General features: G+C 36.5%; 2 protein-coding genes across 2 annotated transcripts; both read left to right on the forward strand.

The window, feature by feature from the left end:
- Positions 1-5,072: 5,072 nt before the first annotated feature.
- On the forward strand, positions 5,073-6,123 carry LOC123705899 (cilia- and flagella-associated protein 20). Its single transcript, XM_045654990.1, has 2 exons — positions 5,073-5,505; positions 5,758-6,123. The coding sequence occupies exons 1-2, from the start codon at positions 5,230-5,232 to the stop codon at positions 6,073-6,075; spliced, it is 594 nt and encodes a 197-aa protein (XP_045510946.1). The 5' UTR covers positions 5,073-5,229; the 3' UTR covers positions 6,076-6,123.
- Positions 6,124-6,902: 779 nt separating this feature from the next.
- LOC123705908 (nodal modulator 1) lies at positions 6,903-24,089 on the forward strand. The gene is made up of 18 exons (XM_045655003.1): positions 6,903-7,068; positions 7,155-7,541; positions 7,876-8,035; positions 8,131-8,379; positions 8,581-8,749; positions 8,859-9,026; positions 9,591-9,672; positions 10,038-10,225; positions 10,677-10,861; positions 11,402-11,560; positions 13,728-13,928; positions 14,812-14,989; positions 16,973-17,175; positions 18,723-18,922; positions 20,252-20,392; positions 21,239-21,344; positions 21,693-22,049; positions 23,166-24,089. Exons 1-18 carry the CDS (start codon positions 6,920-6,922, stop codon positions 23,319-23,321), a joined length of 3,438 nt encoding a protein of 1,145 aa, XP_045510959.1. The 5' UTR covers positions 6,903-6,919; the 3' UTR covers positions 23,322-24,089.
- Positions 24,090-25,081: the final 992 nt, after the last annotated feature.

Here is a 25,081-nt window from a genome sequence, read left to right on the forward strand (position 1 = left end):
AATATTCAAACTTGATATTAATCACTAATTCCAGTTATTCATTGTTTATACTCTGTATTCCCTTGAAGAATGATTCTTCTTCATTGTAATATCAGGTATTATCACGGGTTTGTGATATCTACTTAGTTGTTATGTAGGTCAGTATCAAGGTTATCGTGAAAATCACATTTCACACAGGCTGCGATTTTAGGGAACCACACGTTTTGCGTTAAAGTTATGCATATCTAGGAGAAATTAAATTGTTACTATACGAATTCCAGTTAACACAGCAATTTCTTGGAATAATTGGCTACTTGGGATAATTTGGTGATCAGCACTATCAGTAATTTTTGTTTGACAGCGATCACCACGGTAGCTAGTGTTAAGCGTATAACCCAGATAAATATAGGCGCGTACCTTTTTATTGGCATGTACATCTTCCAACATTACAAAGGATTAACCTACTTGAGTCGTGCGCTATAGGATAGCTTATGCAAATATCGTTTTATTGATATCAGCCTAGAAAGCACTTGTCGTTTCTAGTTGTTCAATTGCGAATTCCGGCACGTGCGTCGGCTAGTGTTTAGGATTTATTCCTTAATTGGCTGTGAATAACATTCATTAATTGGACATAACTAGATGTATTTTATTGAGTTAGACTTTATATTTTAGGTACAGTTGCTCTCAGTGGCATGCCTCAGGATTTAGGAAGTCCTGCAGTCTTGTATTTATTAAATGAAGTGAAGACAACATTTTACCAAAGCTTTTGTTTTTCTTATTTTTTGTAGTTAACGGATATGACTTTAGTCACACGTAATGTTTAAATATTATCTAGGAACGACCTTTTAGATCCACCTAACACTGCGAACCCAAGAACTTTAATATAATATGTAACCGAAGCAAAACGTGAGCGAGCCAATTATATGGGTCACTTTGTTAAATACGATATAAACAGCGTTTAAATTAGAACCTCGATAATATTTACGTCACCGCCTAAACATTAACTGAAGTTTATTTGCAGCAAAACGAAAGGAGAGCTTGCAAAACAGGACAGGTCATCTAAGATCGACGACCTAGAATCCGTCTAAATACTTAGTCCCGCTTTTCGATAGACCCACGCGTTCCGACTGATGGCTAGACTTGACGTATTATTTTCAATTACTTCGGTGGGCAGCATAATCACAGTTTCATTTCGCACAAGAAAAACGAAATATCATAACAGATGAACATACGCGTTATTTTGAAAGAAAATGTAGGTAATTTTCCTGTAATTAATTAGCACAAAAATTATCCTATATTATATTCGAAATCGTCATATCCAAAGGAAGATATAGTTAGTCATAAAACTGGAGGAAGATCTACCGCAACGCTTTACGGGACCTTTAATGTAATTAAGTACTTCTCTCACCTCTTCATGTACAGCTCCAATCTATTATCCAACCACATCCTTCCGCCCCATTAATCACGACACCATGGCAAACAGTCTGCAGGACAATCGTGGTCACACTGTCAACCGTAGCCCTTACCGGGTCGGTGGATATAACGCGATGATTTAGAACAATAGGCACCAAGTAGGCTGCGATCAGCAGCGTTGACTCACCATAAAGAGCCGATGTTGAACAATGGCTTGCCGTAAACAGCGGTGTACAAGACACGTATTTTGACACGGTTTTGCTAGCATATATATTTAGGTGGCAAGATTTAAATAAACCTTTATACATGTTACCAAAATCGATGATAGAATTGAATTCAAGAGGAAATCTTCGTATATACAGTATATACTTCATCAAAGTGTTCTCTATTTTGACTATGACATATTCCAAAAGATAAACCTCTTCAAAATAACCTTTAGTTTCAACAATCAAATTATTATTAACAAGAATAGAATAAGAAATTACAGAGGTGGAAATCCTAAACTTTATCCTATTGCTTTTCTCCGAAAATATATCATGTAAACTCGTTAGATAAGGCGAAAATTACAACAGTATCGAGACAATATGTATAATAACGTATCGTAGTTAAACACAATGAACAACAGTATTCACCCATAATATCCATTGTGAAGGAGCATGAATTTTCATAAAAATGAGAATTGTTCTATGATTAAAAGCACAGTGCCTCGAGCTCTCTTTTTGTTACTACAAGAATGGTTTGAAATAACGCTAATTAATGTCAAGAAAGGAACAACATTGAAGTTTTCAGCATTTTCTACCAACCTAGTTTTTAAATAATTGAAATATTTTTTTATATTTTTGTGCCACTTATTGTTTTATGTAATGTAAAGGCTTAAGGCATACATTGAATGAAATAATGTAGTTGAGCTTGTCACGCACATCGCGACTTCGCTCGCGTGCAACCCGGATAAAAAGTTATTCATGTTGTCATTTCATGTTACCACAATGTATTAAGGGAAGGGACTGGCTTTCTTAACACAGGCTATGCCTAGCAAGAGAGCCAGAGCCTCATAATCAATATTGTATTTTTAAATGTTTTACTTTTAATAAATAATGTCAAATTTAGAACAAAGCAGTTCAGTAGGTCTTGAATGATGAATATATAAAATCTTAGGTAGGTGTTATTCTTTGCTATTTTTAGGATTATCTGAACATCCCAAAATAAGGAATCCAAATTATTGCTCCTTTTGTTTTTTGTAAACCAACCTACTATGCTTCTTATTACAAAAAATACAATAAAACCGACATGAGAATATCGCGGGAACCTCACGCTAAAAACGCGGCATCACATCACATTGTATTGTACTGCCTGATAACATATTCTGATTAATTCACACGCAGATAAGTTGGTTGACCTCTGGGTGATCGAAATCAAAACCTTATGTAGCGTTCATTCATGAAATATTTATTGCATACTGTGAATGGCTGTAATAACTAAGGCCCCGGAACCACAGACACAATAGAAAATCTATTGTATCTGGGACCAATCGGGCCACCGGGCTCAATAGGTTAAGAAATTTTTTGGTCACATAATTTTCTTGTTACAGAATAATTAATCTTCACAATTCACTCTTAGAATTGGTATTAATTAATTGACACTTCATAATCAGATCCATTAAAAATTACCTTAAACTGATGAATACTGATAAAATGTTGATAGAATATATAACTAACAAGGTGTATAATTTTAGCTTCCTTGTTCATCAATGCCATATTATACACTTTTTAGTAACAAACATTGAAGAAAATTTATTGATATATCCTAAATCTAAATGAAAAAAATAAACAAAGAATTATTTACTCAGTTTCATCCTTGTATTTACATTTAACATTATATTATATCCATTTAGGATAGGTTTCTAAGCTGAATTCCGAAACTTGTTGATGTGTACACACGGTATACAATATAAATAATAATGAACTAATTAATAGCTATAATTAGTCTGTACTTATCAATGGTTTGATATATTGCATAGTATGATTGCAGAGTAGACTATTACTTATTATAAATGTGAAAATAATTCTGTCTGTGTCTGTTACACGTTCATGCTTAAACTACTGAACTCTTGTTAACCCATTGAGCCCGGAGCGGCCCGATTGGATCGATAGATTTTCTATTGTGTCTGTGATTCCGGGGGCTGAGTTATTAATACGAACTGATACAAAGTAAGAGAAGGAAGGAAGGCTAACCCATTGAGCCCCGAGCGGCCCGATCGGGCCAATAGATTTTCTATTGTGTCTGTGATTCCGGGGGCTGAGATATTAATGTGTTATTGCAAAATAATCCTTAAAGGCGTGGAAATAAGTGATGGAAAATTGCAAGAATTTCATGCAGGCAAAAGCTTTGTTTATTTTATTTGTATAACCTAGCTATTTCATGTGGCATTGCCTTCATTTTTTAGGAGGAGTAGCTACAAATCTTAAAATGTTGACATTAATGAATTCTATAGGTGTCAAATAACCACATTGTAGCAAACTATGTCTCTCCAATCCTTCACACTGTTATGATTTGTAATGTATTTATAAAGGGAAGGAGAATATTTTTACATATCTTTGGGAAATTATTTAATAATTAATAATTTAAATCTAACTACTAAAGATACTTTGAATTATATTCAGCACACATATTAATAAATTAGGAAAATAAGTATACATTATGTTACATAAAACCACGATCCATATCTAAATATGAATCAAACTTGTTTTAATCTAGTCCCTTATGTCTATGATTTAATAAAAATTCATTGACATGCAAAATGTCATTTTGTTAGATTTTTATTATTTTAAGCGCTCTGCGTTTTATACATTATTTTTTATTTACATATTTGCTATGCTATTTTATTATATTTTATAAAGAAATGTTTCGTATTTATTACAGACGTATCTGTTATTGAAGTCGGTCATCATTGCGACAATTAAAGCAAGTTGTAATATTAATCCAATTACGCTAACGAGGTAAATATTTTATGAAATTTATTAGAATTGTATATTATTGAAAGGTGCACTTACCTCTTAGATGATGAGTTTTCAGTCATTTTCAATATATAATAGCACTAACAGTCAACAAAAAAATGTAAACAAAAGAACATTATATTTATTGCACAAATTATAAAAGGATATTAGTCCATGTTGTACGAGTTATAGTTCAAATATTTCAGTAAATAATTTTTTCGGCTACGAGTACCTACGACACAATGCATCGCATGATTTTCATATATCTGTCAATGTCAATTGTCAGGTGCACCGTCAAAATTATTCACTTATAATACAGACTAGATATAATTTACCATAGAGAGTTACCCTTCCATTTCACGTGCATTTCTTTCGTGATTTTCTCTTATTTTACGTAAAAACTAAGGAACTCTTTATATGAATTATTTTAATTATTTAACTTTTTGTTTTTTCACAAAGTAAATCTTATGATAATCCTTGAAGAAATGTTTCCAAGTCTCTTCTTATAATGTTCTCCTTATCTATATTAGAATGGAACATAAGTTTTTAATGGAGGCATATTTTATATAAATTAACTGAATAATAAAAAATCAAATAATTCTACACTTTGCTGTTCACCTTTAAATATATATGCCTATAACGGATCTTCATTCTTGCGTTGCTATGGCAATGTTGCAATGATAACAAACTCATGGCCAATGGCTGAGTTTCAAAATTCCTGTGTTTATTGTCACATTGTCATTTTTTAATGATACCGCAAAAGGCTAGAGATTATTGATTAAACAACTGTAGTTATATTTTAGTAAATGAATGGCTAGGCTGTTGTAAACACTGTGCACTCGAAATGTTTAAGAATACTTTTCAGTCTGGGTTTCTATCAATTCTTTACAGTATCGGCAGTAAGCCTCTGCAAATTTGGGACAAAAAAGTTCGAAATGGGCACATAAAAAGGATTACTGACAATGATATACAGAGCTTAGTACTAGAAATAGTTGGCACCAATGTTTCTACCACGTACATAACCTGTCCAGCAGATCCGAAGAAAACTCTTGGAATCAAACTTCCTTTTTTGGTTATGATTATAAAAAATCTGAAAAAGTACTTCACTTTCGAAGTTCAGGTAAGTTTTTGTATCACATTAAGATTTTATAAGTACTTATATTTCAGCGTAATCTTGAATAGAAAATTTTCATATAAAATTATTTCATTTGTAATTTAGTTGGTAATATTATCATAAGTTGCTGTTTTCTCTTACAATTCTCTTACGATCTCAACTTGTAGGTGCGATAATTTAATTAAATCCAATATTTAACAGATGTGATTTTTTGGTCTGAGGTGTGTTCAATAAAAAGTTATGATTATTTTTTCTCAGGTTCTAGATGACAAGAATGTAAGAAGAAGATTCCGGGCTAGCAATTATCAGTCTACAACAAGAGTGAAACCATTTATCTGTACAATGCCTATGAGATTGGACGAAGGCTGGAATCAGATACAATTTAATTTAGCTGACTTTACAAGACGAGCCTATGGAACAAATTATGTAGAAACCCTTAGAGTACAAATACATGCCAATTGTAGGATTCGAAGAGTCTACTTCTCCGATCGATTATATTCTGAAGATGAATTGCCTGCGGAGTTCAAGCTATTCCTTCCAATACAGAATAAAGCTAAAACGGCTGTTGCTACTTAAAAAATTACAGCACTGTTGTTGCCTTAGTAAATATATTATATAAGTCAATTTATTTTATTATTTATATGTACTATGTATGTATATTCTTGTGAATTTACCTCTGTTTGATACAAACACTATTATTTGTGTTTACACAATATAAAATTGCACCTGAACCATGTAGTTTTCATACTCCTGATTATAATATTTAAATAGTGAAATATTCCAAATCATAATAATTTCACATACAGATTAGGATATTTTATTTTGAAAGTTGTAATGAGAAACAAAAGTAATTAGGAAATGTTGGTCATTGAAAGTTGAGATTAGATTAGAGAAGGTAAACACCTGCACAAACCTTTATTTGATATTCTGGTACAAGCTACATTGCCGTCAAGTTTTTATATAAAATCATTCAGTAGTTTCGCTTGAAAGAGTACCTTTCAAACATTCATTATTTCAAAATTTAAAGTTTCCCGTTTGAAAATAGGACAGTAGGATATAATGGGACATAAGAATTTTTTTAAAATATATTTTGTAATATATTTAGTATGCTTTATGAGAGCATAAACTAATTCAAGACCACAAGAAGTGTTCAAGACTGATATTGCTAAAATTTTGTCATAGTGGATTGGATGATTATTAGTACACAGTTTTAATTTAAAATAATTAATAGGTATATAAATTTTCTTAAGATTTTCTATATTAATTTGACGCTCTGTGCAAATCCGCCACTTTGCCGCCACTACATATGATAACGTCAGTCGTCAACTGTCATTTATGTAATCACTACCTGTCAAATCATTATTATGATATCATTGCATTACTGCATCATTATTCATTACTGTCACGTCAGGGCATCAAAATGGGTGGCCCAATTTTGATGCGGCTTCATTATTTTATATTACATTTTATTTTAAGTATATCGCAAGGCCAAGCGAATGATATTTTAGGCTGCGGGGGATTCGTTAAAAGTCATGTCAGCCTTGATGTCTCAAATATTGAAATAGGATTGTAAGTTAACCTCAACATTAATTTTAATCAAATTAAAGTGTTCATTGCTATTTCTCTTATCTTATTTTTGATTCTTTATGTTAAAGATATACCAAAGAAGGCAGTTTGGTTGAAAAAACGGAATGTGCACCTACAAATGGGTATTACTTTTTACCTTTATATGAAAAGGGAGATTACATATTAAAGGTGCATCCTCCAGCTGGTTGGAGTTTCGAGCCGTCACAGGTTGTGCTCTCTGTGGATGGAGAGACTGACCAGTGCTCTAGAGGTCAAGATATCAACTTTTCTTTCAATGGTTTTGGCATAACTGGTAAAGTTATAACAGCGGGACAAGAAGAGGGACCCAGTGGCATTTCTGTGCAATTGGTGAATGATAAAGGAGATGTCAGGAATACAGTCACAACAGCAGGTGGTGATTTCAACTTTACCCCTGTGATACCTGGAAAATATGTGTTAAAAGCATCACATGGCAGGTAATTCACAATATTATAATTAAATTAAAAGCTGATTAGTTAATATTCATCTATATTTTTCTTAATGGGTAATATCACTTAAATTTATGTTTTGCTGAGATACTAATAAGAAGGATAAAGTACTATGACGAGCTCTATGTAATTTCATATATATGCAGGAATACAGTTCATTAAATTCTAAATTTAAAACACAAATTGCATTAAACAATTAATTAGGAGTATGTTTTTACATGAGATATGAGTTTGTCTATTTGTATTATTGTAATGGATGTGTAAAATTTTCTAATAATTGAGTTATGAATGGAATTCTTAAAGTATTTACTTCATGTTTTAGATGGAAACTAGAGCCATCACAGGCTACAGTGCAAGTGAAGGAAGGTAACACTGTTTTGCCTTTGGGAGTGCTTGCGGTGAAGGGGTATGATGTGTCAGGATCTATCACATCATTTGGCAGTCCCATCAGCGGTGTTTATGTGTTGTTGTATTCAAAAGAGGTAAGTTAATGGAACTTCAATAGGTACTAATAATAATGAGGAACATAAAATTTCCTTTTTCTTTTCTGTTATGGACAATAATATTTTCATTACAGGAAAATCCCAAATTCCGTGTGGAAGGGTGTAAAACAGCTCTCCTGCAAGGTGTTCCCGATTCGCCAATCTGCCACTCCATCACCGATGCATCAGGGGAGTTCAGCTTTGGCCTTGTACCAGCGGGAGAGTACAAATTGGTTGCATTGAACAAGTCCCCTGGCCAAGCGACAGTCACCTTTAATATTAAACCGGAGAATGTAGCGTTCACTGTACACCATGACAGCCAGTATATTAAGAATGCTTTTGAGGTATGTCAATGTTATTAAATTGTTTGTTGTTAATAAATTATTTAATAATAATTAATAATTGTATGTTATATTGATAATATATTAGATGGTTTCAACTACTTATTATAAAACTTTTATACATATACAATAGGAATATGTTGCTAAGTTTTCTTAAATACAATTTTTTTAATTGTTCGTCATTTTATGTAACTGTAATTACAGGTAACAGGTTTCAACATAGTGGGAACGGCATATGCATCAAAGGACGGTAAGCCAGTGTCTGGGGCGCGAGTATTACTGGCGGGAGAGGCGGTAGCCACAAGTGACGCGACCGGCAAGTTCTCGCTGTCTGGACTCAAGCCCGGCAATTACATCCTCGGTTTGCAACACGGTCAGTTTATATGTGTTTAATTGATTTTGATGATATAAGATTTTCTTTTATAAAATATGTATTTGTTTGCAGATATGTGTGTAAATTATTGGTAAATGAACGTTTGCAGAGCACTGCTCGTGGGACGACAGTACGGTGCGCGTGAGCACGCAGGGCGCGCACGCGGTGACGCCGGTGGCGGCGCGCTGGCGCGTGTGTGGCCGCGTGTCGCCGCCGCGCCGCCTCGCGCTCGCGCCCGCGCAAGGGGGCGTGCTGCACGTGGCCGCGGGGCAGGATGGTGAGACGCTACACAGCGTGACACTATACAGCGTGACACTACACAACGTGACACTAAACAGCGTGACACTACACAGCGTCACTACGCGGCGTGACACTACACAGCGTGACACTACACAGCATCACTACGCAGCGTGACACTACACAGCGTGACACTACACAGCATCACTACGCAGCGTGACACTACACAGCGTGACACTACACAGCGTGACACTACACAGCGTGACACTACGCAGCGTGACACTAAACAGCGTGACACTACACAGCGTGACCCTACACAGCGTGACAGTAAACAGCGTGACACTACACAGCGTGACACTTGTTGCTATAGCGACAACAGAAATATGTTTTGTCGCAAAATTTCCACCGTCTCTCTATCATCTGTTCACAACATACAACTTGATGTTATACACATGGACAGACAGATGAACAGTTTAGTAATAGAGTCCCGTTTTACCTTTTAGGTACGGAAGCTTAAGAGAACTGACTATGAAAAATGTAATAATTAATTATTATGTGCGAAATTACAGGATTTTGTATAATTGAAATCACCTATTTTGTTCAGGTAAATGGTGTACATACCTCGCGCCGGGAACATATACTGCGAAAGTAGAGGTCACGGAACAAGAGCATAGAGATGGGTTACAGTGAGTATTAACTTTATTTATCCAGGGTTTCCCAGCAATGGTAGACAATCTGGTACGTGCGTGTTTGGGAGAGGGGGATGGGTCACCACCCCTCGCCCAGAAAATTCTATCACAAAGAATTAGCGATCTATGCCATTTAACCCATTGAGCCTCAAGCGGCCCGATCGGTCCCAGACACAATAGATTTTCTATTGTGTCTGTGGTTCCGGGGCCTGAGTTATTAAAAAAAAATCCACTTTTATCTCGCATTTCTGGACTTTGTCCGCAGTTTGGTTCCTATTTACGTTTTTTTTCTTGTTGTGTATTTCCACTTAACTTTATTACATACACATTTAAGGTAAAATTTATCCTCACCTTCATCTCAGATTCTACCCGGAGTGGCAGCAAATAGTTGTAGCGTCCAGCCCAGTGTCGGACATATCGTTCTCTCAGCTCCGCGCCACTGTGGTGGGGCGCGTGGTGTGCGCCGAGTGCAAGGGCACCACCGTCACACTGCGCAACCTGGCCGCCGACGGCAGCTATGTCGGCGAGCCTATGTATACTGATGTTAAAGGTACAATAATCTGTAGTTAAAATATGCATATTTATAGCAAAAATAAATTGTATAACACGTTAATACAAGATGTTCATTTTTGAAAGTAAAGGACCAAGATCGGACCCTTGAGGTACTCCAGACCAGATTTTGCACACAATCTGTAAATTGATTTTGAATTGGCATGTGATTTCTAACAAAAAAACAGTATAAATGAAATAACTAATACGTAAAACTAATACGTAAAACTAATACGTAAAACTGTCGTAAAAGTGAAAAAAAAATATACATATACGTAGTTGTGTATTATTTAATTTCATTTACGTATATTGAATCCAAGGCTTTATGGAAATCTGTCATCTGAAGTTTTTGTCTATTCCTGCATCCTTACTCAACACTAATACAGATAAGCAAAGCATGTGCACCTACACTTATCTCTACCTATTTACCCAATAAAAAACAATCCCAGAAGACGGCAGCTACACGTTCGAGCAAGTGATGCCGGGCAGTGTGGAGGTGAGCGTGCGCAGCGAACGCGAGGCGTTCTGTTGGCGGGAGGCGACACACAATGTAGCGGTCGCCGCTGAGAGAGCCACTGTACCGGACTTTGTGGCCACTGGGCGGATGCTGAAGATCACGTCTACTCATGACATTGAGGTATAGAGTTTATTTCGATATTTGATAGATTATGATGTTTTTTGAGATTTAAAATTTTTGCAAAAATGAGTGAAATGTCAAGTAAAAAGGCACTTTCATGTTAATTATTATTGTATTGAAACATGAGTGAAATTTTCATCATAGAATAAGTAGAACAACCCAGAATAATGACTACAGACAAGTTCTCGGTGGGCGGAATCTTTAATCAATAACTCAAATATTGGTTCTTTTTCAGGTTATATCAAAATTTTACTTTTCCCATGTATTTGTGGAAAATATTTTTTCCACAAATTTCTTACCCTTGGGAACTATACGAAACCAAACCATAAATAGCTCGTACATATTATAGTGGCCCTTTGAGTTCGAAAAATATAGAGTTGATATTATTGTTTCTATTTGACACCCAGTTTTTATCCATTTTAATGACCAGCTTTCTTACTAAACACACTCGCGATGTCCCTTACATTGTGGGTTGATCACTTTCCATCAGATCCGTCTGCTCACTTGCTTCCTACATAAAAAACAGCATATATGACACAGGTGGAGTACACGGGCCCGTCCGCGCAAGGCACGCTGCGGGTGGGGGCGGGCAGCAGCGTGCAGTGCGTGGGGCGCGGCGGGCGCTACGAGCTGCGGCCGCGCGCCTGCCACCGCGTGCTGCCCGACCGGGCCGACGTGCTCGTGGCCGGGGACATGCCGGTCGGTGGACACTAACACTTCAAACACAAAACAGTTATTCACAAAAAATAACACATAATAAATACTGACAATCATATGTGAGAGAATTATAACAATATTATATATATTAGTTGTTATGTGGCTATACCTTCCTATTATAATGTACTCTATGGTGTACAGCATAGTGTTGATATTCAATTGATATGAAATGCATGGGGTGTCGGGCCATGCTATGGTTTATATTCCTTGAGTCAGTAGCTCGATGATATAGTCTCGGTACTACCATCGACCGCGCAAGGTGTGCGCACTGAGTCATTATTTAATATTATTTCACATATCTACCTAACTATAATTAATATGGAGAGTTATTTAAATTCTCCGACAGCAGCGGTGGGATCGGCACTTATTACCCCCGATTCCAATAAGAATAAGACTACGTTAAACGATGCAAATCTGCAAGTGAGTGAAATGAGTGATAGTGTTAGTGAAGTTCAAGAAGAAATAGATAGTGTTAATGAGGTTCGAGAAGAACCAGAGTTTCCACCATAACACAGAAGAAATACAAATAAAAACACGAAACACAGATGACATTGTAATTGGCACTAAAGTAAAAGTACTTTAAATACTTGAGAAAAAAATACAGCAAATTTTTTTTTTTTTAAGAGAAAAGGAACTGTATTTAAAGAAATTTGAAAATTCACTTACCACGCTGAGATTTAAAACAGACGCTGTTTCATTATTCGGCCTTAATAATAGAAAAACTGTCTTTTCCATATTTATAGGTTTGTAATAGCATTGGCTCAAACCCTGACAAAAAAAAATTTTCACAAAAAAGTTTGCTATCCTCTCTACTTTCATAGGACATGCTTTATGTATGAATTTTCGGAAAATTAGCCAGCCTTCTATGTTTCAACCAGAGGCGGCTCGTGACAAAATTTTATGGGTGTTCACTTGAAATAAAACACTGAAAATACCTACATGGTGTAAAGCAGTACAATTTAATTAAAAAAATACTTATAAAGGAAAATCAATTAACCTTCGTAAAATATGTCTGTTTTCATCGACACGGTCATTGAACTCGCGTACCTATTGACTTTCGGTACGCGGAATCTAATGCTTTACGAATGTCTTGTCGTTCGATAGAAGCCAATTGCAGTTCATTCAACAAATGGTACCTACCGAGATTGTGAATGTTTTTTCATCTTGATTGAAAGATGAGCTAAGTCGTCAACGCCCGTTTCAGTCCAAGCACTCTCACCTCCGTCGGCCGCGCCCGCTTCAAATAAAAGACACGGAAAACAAAATATTTTGTTGCTTTCATGTTCATCACAACCACACAACCACAGTGTTTTCACATATTGTTCGGATTTAAACACACGCGTATAGTTATGTTTTCGTTTTTGTCGTACATTTTTGCGTAAGGTCAAGTTCAAGCGGTGGCGGTCCCTTAGCTTTCAATTCAAGCCGAATTTGTAACGTTATAACACACTTTTTAATGAACGCCACATTATAATTGTCCATTTCAACACTCACAAGTAATACTGATAACTACAGGCTATTTCAACAGTCAACACGTATCTTATGATTTTAATTAGAAAATTCCCGAATATACATTCGCGCGCGTGCAGTCAAGTTGACTAGAGTGTTTGTTTATATAGGCAACGTCGCGCGCCATCGCTGTCTTGTGTACGGGCGCGCGGTAAAAACGAACCGGCAACGTTTGCGGGAGCGGCGCTCCGAATTTTGCTATATTTTCATAGAAAATCTTCTGTTTCACGCGCAGGACTCTGACAAAACTATCTCTTTCACTCCTATTGGATTTCGTATTAGAAAATGTACTAAATATTTTTTCATTGGAGCGCAATCGTGAGCGCTCCGCTACGCGCGTTTTATAATACAGTATTATACCTACAGGTGTATGGGATGATGGAATGATGGATATATTCATTGGTATTGCCAGTAGTTTTTTACGATTACGATTGATTTTAAATAGTAATAATTAATATTAATAATGAAATTAAGGAGTATGATTTTATTATAATTATTTATGGGAGTTCACTGCACCAGCGCTCCTTAGGGCGAGCCGCCTCTGGTTTCAACAGACCCATTTTTTTGAACCGGAAATCAACCCACTGTTTTTTTCGCTCACGCATTAAGAACCATACATTAACTCAATCTTATATTACAGTCGGTATCATTCCGTGCGGTAGCACACTCAAGCACAATACGTGTGTGGAGTTCAGCGAGCGGGGAACTTTCCCTACTTATTGAGAAGGAGAAGCCGGGTGACGCGAGTGATGCGGTCGGTGATGATCCAATGGTGATCCCGCTCACACCGGTAGCGGCTGATGGTGGATATGTGTATGAGCACACCCTGTATTTGGCTGAGGTATGAATAAGTTATTTTATAAAATATATTTTATGAATTATGCTTGTGGAATTTTGTTAATTGCAGCGGTTGTTAACTTTGTAGATGATGGTACCACTTCATGATACAAATGAATTATTCTATGCAATTTGTGAATTGTATTTTTGAATACAGTAAAATGCTGTTTTGTAATAACTTCGATTATATCGTTTTTAAAATCAATGGTGCAAGTAATTAGTAGTGTTAGTAAATTATCCAAACTGAAAAATGCAAATAATTTTAAGCTATTGCATAGCTTCTATCGTGGCCCTTGAGCGCGGGGACCGAATCTAGAAATTCCGTAACGAAAAAACCTCACGCTCCCCACTCCGACAGGCACGGAGGTGTGGCTTGAAGGCATAGCATGCAATAGCTTTACCGCGGCAGTCCCCGAGTGCCACACGTCTTTTATTTTTTTCATCAACACGCATTCATATTATTTTTTTTTTTATAATTTTATTCACACTTATTCCAAGAATACATAATTTTTACTACATCTCAATGACACATACCCCAGGGCGAAGCGGTCCGCGTGACGCCGCAATCCAGCACGCTGCTAGCGAAGCCCCATTTTATTCACACTTATTCCAAGAATACATAATGTTTACTACATCTCAATGACACATACCCCAGGGCGAAGCGGTCCGCGTGACGCCGCAATCCAGCACGCTGCTAGCGAAGCCCCATTTTATTCACACTTATTCCAAGAATACATAATGTTTACTACATCTCAATGACACATACCCCAGGGCGAAGCGGTCCGCGTGACGCCGCAATCCAGCACGCTGCTAGCGAAGCCCCATTTTATTCACACTTATTCCAAGAATACATAATGTTTACTACATCTCAATGACACATACCGCAGGGCGAAGCGGTCCGCGTGACGCCGCAATCCAGCACGCTGCTAGCGAAGCCCCGCTCGTCCCGCGTGCTGGGGGGCGGGCGGTGCGAGGCGGGCGCAGCGTTCCGCGCCGCGCCCGGCACCACGCTCGCGGGCCGCTTGCTGCCGCCCGTCGCGGCCGTCACCGTTACACTCGCTGCTGGTATGTTCTACAAATATATTAATACTAAACTAATACTATTCGTTGTGTGCGCGATGACAGCGCCCCTAGTGGCCGCATCTATTCAGGATTTGTCATCTGTCAAATCATGTCAACTAGATATTAAGATATTTTTGTGATATTGATTTTCGACTAGTTTTTCAACGAAATTGAAAAAAATAGTGTAAAAAGTGAGTGTGTATATTATACTTAGCGATTTTCTTCCTCGTGAAAAATAATTTTTTCTCTTCACAGCAGCTATCCATTTTTGTCTTTGCTGCCACTTTGATGTTGGAAACGAATTAAACTTGCAGGAACTGTTTTTCTCATTGTTTTTACAATTTACGACACAGCATGTACTATGACCCATATCGCTAATTTTTAAGTTTTTACTTAAAGTTATAAAGGAAGTAATGAAAATAAAGCAATTTGACACATGACAGCCCAGAAATAATTCACATTTCTGCCACGTCGTGCGCTACGGTCGATTTGCCGTTCCCCACCACCCACTTCGCACATAGCCAATAGTCCTTTCCACATATGATGATTTCTGTGACACATCGATTTTTGACACGTGTAGAGATGTCTGTACTGAAATCATATCAATTGTTTCCGATAATCGATAATATTTTATATGAAAATGAAATCGATTTGAATAATGTACCAAAATTAGTTATTTCGGCATTTCGCCATCAATTAACTAAGGAAACTTAGCAAAAAACAGCAACAAAAAGTCAACAATAACAATTAGTAACATTAACAGAATACCACGTAAAATATCAATATAAAAATTCAATTTTTATATAAGGCTGACGCACTCGTACAGACGATTGACTCGATTGACAAACGATCACAAGATGGGCGCCGATTATATGATTTCCAACTCTATGATTTTTCAACGATCCATTTCATGTACACGAATTGCGTAGGTATTATTTTGTGTTATTTTATTTTATTTTTCAATATATTAAATTAAACAATACTGTTTTTGATTTATAAGCTTAAGATGTTTCATTTTTATATTTTTGGTAATAATGCCGCCATAAAAACTAAAATTATTTTGCCGTTTTAAACATAAAATACGTAATTCGGAACACGATGAAGTGTCACAGGAATCATCATAGCTGAAAAGGACTATAATTTGTTAGATTTTATTTTCATACAAAAATAAATATTCATTTAATTTTCCGTTTGAATATTATAAACTCTACGCGCATTCCAAAAATTACGCAAACAAGAAGCGAACGAGAGAGGGAAGGGGGCGTCGCGTCGGCCTTTCGATAATGAATAGAACATAGACTTACAAATGTTAGGATAGTACAATAAAAGCTGATAAAATCATTTAAAAATAATTTATGTTACTTATGATGTTAGCTATCGTGTCCTGAGAGGTTGCTGGTGTTTTACAAGTAACTCTGTATAAATAAGTAATTCATTATTTTCTTCAAAACTTGTGATAAGTGACAGTAGTTAACATTTTGGTAATGAAACATCCTATGTTGATATGGATCTTGATCAAAAATAAATAAAAAACAAATACAATGCTACTGTTATTTCTGTTAGATCTTATTTTTATACTTAAGCTACTTTGTCTAAACTCTAAAGCATTTGCTAAAACCATCATGTCTGATATATCTTCTGGTTCTGATGAATCTGATACATCTTTGAATGATTTTACGTCTGCTAAATTAATTATATGTACTACATCTAATACATATAAACATCTAAAATTATTGTCGTGGGTTCGATTCCCACCCAAATATTTGTGTGATGATGTTTGCTCTGTCTGGGTGTCATTATGTGTGTATAATTATTTATTTAAAATTATATATATTGTATGTTTATCAGCTATCTATCTAGTTTCCATAACACAAGCAAAAGCTTAGTTTGGGATCTGATCGTGCCGTGTGTGAAAATTGTCCGGAAATATTTATATTTATTTTATTTTATTTATTATTCCTTATTCAAGTTATTTTTTTGTAATAGGCGACTTCAAGCTGACCCAAGTTACAAAAGAAGACGGATTGTACAGCTTCGGCCCGCTGGAAGCTGATAAACAGTACACGGTCAGCGCTGAGAAAGAGTCGTACGAGTTCAGTGCACCCGATGAACATGGCAATATTGTGGCCAATAAGCTCGCTGAGATTGAAGTTATTGTTGTTGATGATGCTGATGACTCTCCCTTGGAGGTATGATATTTTGCTTTATGAATGAATGAATGAATGAATGAATGTCAAAACATGTTTAGCTGTCGAAAACTATAAATTGCCGCTTTCCTTTGACTCGTGGCGCATTCGTACGAATCGTGCCTAGGGGACGTTGTTTATACGACGTTCCACCCAACTACCCTCACTGTTAATAGTCGTTGACTTGCTGCGATTTGTTATCAACTACCTACATCAATTGGGCACTTGTGTTCGCAGTACATTCTTATTACGCTCAAACTAATATTTAACCCGGCCTCGCGTGTAATTTCTTAAAATAGTATAATGGTATATATTATTAGGCATTGTTGAATCAGCTGAATTGATTTACATTTTCTTTATTGTAGTTGTGTTTCTGTAGAGAGGCAGTAGAGAACTTTTTATGTAATTTTTATTTAAAATCAAAGTAGGGTTCTTTTAGGTGCATTTTTACTACCTGTAAATATCTACTACGAATACGCAGATTCATCATAATATATAATTGTTGTACGTATTACATGTGTTGTTAAATATTTCTATGGTTACGAAATGACCGTGTCACTACGGCGCTCATTTTATAGAAATACTTACAGTACTGTCACAGATTAGAGAATAGTTACTTCGTAACAGATACATCACTCCCATACAAAAGCTAAAATACCTACGCTATATTTACCTACAAAATGCGCCGCAACTCGGCTGCAGTAAGAAATGTACCTTACGAACACGCACCGAGAAGCGAGTTTCCCGCGCACGCCGCGTGATTGCGTCATCAAACGAAAACTTTAGGGTTGTACCGAGCGCGTAAATTAAACACAGAGTTGCTGAAACATTTAATTTTTTATTGTTAATTATATTTGTTACATTATACAATAAAAAAAATGAAATCTTATTGATAGTAGTTGTTTCCTTCGGTTTCACCCGCGTGGACCCGCTATATGTTTCTCCTGGATAAAAAGTAGCCTGGTAGGTGTGTGAGTGAGTGAGAGAGTCTTTGTTACTGCGTGGCTCGGGGTACTCCTGTTTAGGCAATTGAAAAAAAGACAATTCCTTGTTATTCACTCTTGAACTCCGACACCCGTCCACATCGCAATAACCGGGCATCTTGGTAGCGAGCGCGGGAAACGTGACGCGGGTGCGCAGTCTCGCGTGTGCCAACCAAGTGCCGCTTGGGTCGGTACCGACCTACTGTGCGGTAGGCACTTATAGCGCGACCTTGAGTGAGTGACGGAGGCCTGGTACTGTCGCTGCGACCTATCGTCTGTTGCTGTCTCATGTTGCCCGTTATCAACTTAAAATATATTCGTGTGAATGTGTGTGCCTGTGTGATTAAAATATACGTTACTAGCTTCCACCCACGACTTTGTACGTGCATCCCCGTTTTTTCCCGTTCCCGCATGAATTTCGGGAAATCCTTTCTTAGGGGACGCCTACGTTGTGACATCTACCTGCATGCCAAATTTCAGCCCGATACGTCCAGTGGTTTTGGCTGTGCGTTGATAGATCACTATATCAGTCACCTTTGAGTTTTATATATATAGAGATGTATACAGGGTGCACTAATCTCCGTCTCCGGCGGGGTGTACCGTCGCACGGTGGCCAGCGGGGTGTCGGGGGTCGAGCGGTTCGGAGCCCTACCCCCGGCGCAGTACTACGTGAAGGCGAACATGAAGGAGTACCGGTTCGTGCCGCCGAGCCACATTGTGGACGTGTTGCCGCCGCCGCACCAGCAGCCACAACCGCTGGTCTTCAGGTATGCTGATACGGTCAATAATACTTTATTTTAAGCTATTGCATAGCTTCTATCGCGGGCCTTGAGCGCGGGGACCGAATCGAGAAATTCCGTAACGAAAAAACCTCACGCTCCCGAATACGGGCGGAGGTGTGGCTTGAAGGCATAGCATGCAATAGCTTTACCGCGGCAGTCCCCGAGTGCCACACGTCGTTTCTTAATATATTAAAACTTATAATATGAATTGTGTAATGTTTTTTACAAAAAAATTTAAATTTCAATACGTTGATTTTATTAATTTACAAATATTTAATTAGATTGTAAATTACGAACGGTTTACAACTTAATTTATTTTGTTACTAAGTTTATCATCTAATATATAAAAATCAATGCCACTTTTCGTTGTAATTCCATAACTCGAGAACGGCTGAACCGATTTCGATAATTCTTTTTTTATTATATTCCTTGAAGTACGAGGATGGTTCTTATGTAGAGAAAACGTTAATATGTACCACGGGCGAAGCCGGGGCGGACCGCTAGTTTTATTATAAAACAACAGACCTCTGCTGTGTTTAACTGTTACCTTGATAACTTTATGGGTAGTTTTTAGTACATAATCTAAGTTGTAAACAATGCGGTCATAAAACAAGTTTAAATTAAAACACAGTGCAAGCTAATTAAATATATTTTTTTCGTTCATAAACAGCATCGTCAATTTACAAAGACTTAGCCTATTGTCATTAAATTTGTAAACAGACGACGCTTTTTGTAACAGGAAAATTACACAATTGTTTGCACGCATAGTGCATATTAGGCTGGTTGCAAAACTTGACCGACCATCAGTGCGTACGTCAGTCGCGCTTGTCATATGTATGGAAATTCATAAAACCGTTCATAGCTAGACCGACCATACGCACGCGTATTGTCATGCGCATTAGTGTCATAGTCATACAATTGTTGATGCGTATCGTCAGGACCGACGGTACGCACTGACGGTCGGTCACGCTCTGCAACCAGCCTTATAATGAATACAATAATGGGCGTTTTTCCATTGCGCCGGTGTCGATGCCGGTTTACGCCCGGTGAGTGGTACAGTACTGATATGACAATTCATATAAATATGCAATACATATGCAATTTTGCCGGCCGGCACAAGTGGGAAGCTTGCTACCCCGGCGACGGCGCCGGCAGGACTCAATGCCGTGCCGGCGCCGGCGCCGGTAAGTGAAAAAGCGAGCCATACATTTTCATACATTTTTGCTTCCCCGGGCCGGGTAATGGAAAAACGCCCAATTGTATTCATTATTAGGCTGGTTACTAATTATTAGTAACAATATTGTGTGTGTGCAGGGGGGTGCGCGTAGCGTGGTCGGTATCAGGTCGCGCAGTATCTCTGGGCGGTGCTGCGGCGGGCGCGCTGCCGCTGCGGGCGCGCCCGCCGCCGCCCACACCCGCGGTGGATGCTACTGCCACCAGCACGGGGCATTTTAGGTGAGAGTAACTGTAAGAGGTAGTATGTACAGAGATCTGTAGGTTCCTGCTGTTGCGGTTCCACCTCCACTCACTCGCTAGATGCTACTGCTACAAGTACGAGACATTTTAGGTAAAAGTAACTGCAGAAGTAGTGTGTGTACGATACTCGTTACTGCTAATGTAGTAGTGGCGCCCACAACATCTGTTACCGCTCGGTTCGGCTCGCACGGGGCATTTTAGGTGAGAATAATGATCCAAAAAGTTTATAAGCACATAATACTTTATTGAACACAGTGGTTAACGTAAAAAATCCTTCTTACATCATTTTCTAAGTGTATTTATTCGCAATTCTTTATATAAAATTCATTGATCATCAAAACATTTCAGCATGCATTTTACTTAACCTTCTCGTAAATAGCCTTGTGGCCTTACCCAATCTTTTTAAACAGATTAGAACTTACAAAAGACAAAAGGTCACAACAAAAAGCTCTTTTTTTGACAGATATTTCAAGATGATTATTCCATCTGTCAATATATCTTTGACTTTTTAATGCTTTCTGTAACAACCAAGAAGCTTATATCTATTATTTATTATACACTGGAGATTGCACTATGAACATTAACTTGTCACAAGAAAATATGACCTTGAATGGCGTCTCCAGTGTATTAGATATAAGTTTCTTGGTAATAACAATAAAAAAATATCACAAGTCGCAATTATTTAAGAATCGTAATTCACACTACTGGTAAAAATCGTACAAATGCCATACCAATAAAACTAAACTCCAATTTTATTCACAGATAATATTAATGTTTCACAAATAAACTAAAAGCCCTATATAATATATTATTTACTTACACCAGGATTCGTGGTCTCCTCCCATCAATCCAGTACACGTTGGAGCTAAAGGAAAGTTCAGCGCCCGAGCTCGCCGGCATCAAACTTGTAAAAGGACCCGGGCCTATTGAAGTATGTATAATTATTGGATTTTTATTTTTATTAAATTAAAACATATTCCCCAATAATCTGATAAATTTCGGAAGTATGTGTATTTTCTACACTTTCACGCTTAAACCAGTGAATGGGTTTTGATGAAATAATAAATCTGCGTGGCGTGAACAAACAAACGTATGTACGTTTGTCTGTTTTCGCAATTTGGAATATTATATTTACAAATGAAAATAATTCTTATATTTAATACACTCACATCGTCACAATATCATGTATTTATTGTATTATTATTGATGAAAGTTTATTTTCAGAAATCACATTAACTACCTTTTAAATATTGAATCTGTATCTATAACTCTATTTCAGGTGAAAGGTAAAGATATAGAAGACGTGCAGCTAATAGTGATCCAACCGACCCAAATCACTGACGTCACAGTGCTAGTACACGCGGACATTGATCACTATCGAACACTAAAACTGACACTAGCACTAGAGACCACTAAACAACCGGTGTACAGCACTAAGTTGGACCCCAGTGGCTTCAGCCAGGGCTCGAACCCGGGACTCATGTACGCTTTGCCAAGATTAGCAGCGGATAATAAAACCTATGTGATTCAGATAGAAAGCTCGCTGTCAAAGTTGACGCATTCGTATGAAGAGCCGGCGGTGTATTTCAACTCGGATGGCGATGTGAAACACTTTGATATCAGTTTTGTGACTAAGGTGAGATTTATATATAAAGTATTACATAATATGTCGTTTTTTTTGTGTGTTTGTCAGTGGAATGGTAGATTTGAAATAGATGGTTGGGTTTGTGTAAACTTGTAAATGTCGTAAATTAATCAATTTAGCACTGATCTATTTGTACTAAACAAAGCCTAAAAATTATAGTGTAGCCAACTATAATGTATGTTTAATACAACAAGCCTCGAAATTGTAAATCTTTTTGATTAACCTTTGAAAGTATTAAAAAAGTTTGGAAAATCCAAAAGTGCACGCCTCATAATCTCATCCTTTACAATAAAATTGATTATTTATAAAGGTGTATATAATATAAGTATGTAGATACACTTGTTCTCATGTGCCAATGCTCTTGTACTGTCTCAAGACAGTTGGAAAAGTAAAGAAAGCGGTACCGTAATAATTGAGCTATTTTTCTTGTGGCCCCACCTAGATGTGAAACTGCGCAGGTTTAAGGGACTGACTACCAACTTATTTTTTTAAACCTTGGCTTATAGTATAAAGAATCGAGTTTATAATGGTGAATTTTGTGTACACTATAAAAAAAAAAAGTCGATATTTTTTTTGTTTATTTAATAACAATTAAACCACATCGAATCAGACCCTGAAAAATGAAAGGGTTCTATTCCTGAGCATACTCAAGCGTAAGAGAAAAAAAAAGACTCGATTAGTAAAGTATTTCGGTCGCTATCGTGTTAACAAGAAAATCCTCCGCACATACAGACACACGGACGTCCAAGACAGAACTTTTTAAAACTGTTTTTTAACTAGTTTAAATAACAAAAATGACATCAAAAAGATCATGAATGTTAAAAATAGTGTTTTTTCTTAATATGTGTGTGTATGTATTATCTTACAAGTGCAATGTATGATACATAAAGACATTTTAAGTTTGAAAAATCAGATGTTTTGCACGAAGTGACAGTAGTACCCACCTCAACGCTTCGCTTATGAGGCGTGCAATAAAGGTCGTAAATTTATGTACGAAAATCAGTCGTTGTTGACACAATTTTTATAATGTTAAGTATTATCCTATTTTTGTTTAAGCCCCAGAAGTTCTCAACTCGCATTTTATTCATCATTTAATATTATTTGCAGGTTAAATCATCGGAACAAGAGTTACGAGCTAGCTCTTTCATAATGCTGCCCCTTCTAGGTGCACTAGCATTGGCCTACATGCATCGTGACAAAATATTAGCTCGTATCAAGGCGGACTATAGCACTAAGAGATTGCCGAGGAAGAGGACGCAGTAAGGAGTTGTAAAAGGGGGATATAGAAGGGAGAGGGGGGGAGGGCGAATAAAGGGGAGACTGTGGCTTATACTGTATGTAGGATAAGTGTCAGACGGGAGTCATGGTAACGAAGAGGGGATAAAATGTTGTTCGTATGTGTGGAGCTCCCAGTGCGATTCTTTTTAAGGGAGGGAAATGTACTCATTTCCAGGGAGGAGACTTGGTTACTAATTTAAACAGGTGGGATAAAATATATTATTCTTGTGTGTACAACTGCCAGTTAGATTCTTGTAAAACGAGGGTCATTTGTAGATCCCAGTAGGATTCTTGTAAAAGAGGGAGTTAATAAGATGAGGTTACGTATTTAATCGTTTGAATGATGGAAAATGAGTTATGATTTATGAATATTTGAAATAATGTAATTGCTGAGTTACCTAGCGGTATTGTGAATGTAATGTTCCACTAAACTTAAATTATCCAGGTTTCATTTTTCATAAAAATAGACAAGATTATGTTAGAAAAGTGTTAAGAGATAAGGTATTATATTATGTTATATCGAATTAAAAACAATGCATAATAATTAATTGAAGTATTTTGTGAGTATATAGTGAGATCGTTTTGTTGCTCAAGTTTTGAGTTTTTGTTAATTTTGATATATGTAATTTGAATAATAGTAATAGTATACTCATGATAAAGTGCAATCTATCTGTAAGTTAAAAATTATTCAAATAATAAATCATTTGCTAACGCATTCCCGATTCATAATCTAATGTTTTTGTTACAAAAATTATAATTACCTATACAATATTTATATTTTAATTACCCTGGTATATATTTATTTGTCTTTTCGATATCATAGTTGTTTCGAGTACGGAATATAAGAAAAATAAATATTGAACGTATAAGTAACCATTTCTCAATATTACGTACCTAGTAACAATGTCACAGTGATGAATGACCATGATTGGAAAAGTTAAATCAATGATCAAATGGTAGTAATAATTATTTATTAAGGTATGTTCAAGGAATAAAATTGCCTTACAATTTACGAAAGTTTGAACAATGAATTTGAATTAAATCGATTATTGAAAAAAAAAAATGCGTGCGTGTACTAGTGTACACACGTAAGAAGTGAAACATCTTTATGACCTTATATTTCAAAAAATAATTTACTATATGCAACTGTACAGAAATACGTCGAATCACGCGTGGTAGGGTTAAGAAAAAGATGGCGCGTAACGAAAAAATGTTTTTTTTCCAATTTTTTTTTTCCAACCCCGATGAAGAAGTTTCACTTCAATAATTTGATTGATGAATATTGTTCGATACTCAATAGATAACGATCTTATATCAAATTTTATAATGAAGCGTTTGAAATTGTAAAGCAATTTTGTTTTTTCTCCTATTTATGTAAATTTAGTTTATTTGGTTATATGGGTACGATTGTATGTAAATGTTTAATCTAATTTCGTTTAATTTTTATGAATATTTGTGATTATTATGAAGGTTCCACGAGTAAGGGTATGGATTCAAATAGTTTTAAGTGAATTATCTAATTTATTATTTGAATTTTATTTTGTGCATTTATGTGGTGTTTCGAAATAAAGTGGATTGTTCGCGAAATTTTTTGTTTTATTTCTTATAACCTTACAAGAGTGGTTTATATCTTAAGTACGTTCAAATAAAGGTTGTGTAAAAAAAATTGGTTGCCTGTAAAGTCGGTATACGGGCGAAAGTTTTACGTGACAACGACTTTTTATGTCTGTCTCTCTCGCTCTTAG

The sequence above is a fragment of the Colias croceus genome, chromosome 1 (assembly GCF_905220415.1).
Source record: "Colias croceus chromosome 1, ilColCroc2.1".
Taxonomy (NCBI): domain Eukaryota; kingdom Metazoa; phylum Arthropoda; class Insecta; order Lepidoptera; family Pieridae; genus Colias; species Colias croceus.

Bases quoted from the DNA above. Each gene is read 5' to 3' on its own strand.
- LOC123705899 (XM_045654990.1), top strand. From the start codon at position 5,230: ATGTTTAAGAATACTTTTCAGTCTGGGTTTCTATCAATTCTTTACAGT. The intron at 5,506-5,757 runs GTAAGTTTTTGT...ATTTTTTCTCAG, and splicing joins ACTTCACTTTCGAAGTTCAG to GTTCTAGATGACAAGAATGT.
- LOC123705908 (XM_045655003.1), top strand. From the start codon at position 6,920: ATGGGTGGCCCAATTTTGATGCGGCTTCATTATTTTATATTACATTTT. The intron at 8,036-8,130 runs GTAAGTTAATGG...TTTTCATTACAG, and splicing joins TGTTGTTGTATTCAAAAGAG to GAAAATCCCAAATTCCGTGT. The intron at 8,750-8,858 runs GTCAGTTTATAT...GAACGTTTGCAG, and splicing joins CATCCTCGGTTTGCAACACG to AGCACTGCTCGTGGGACGAC.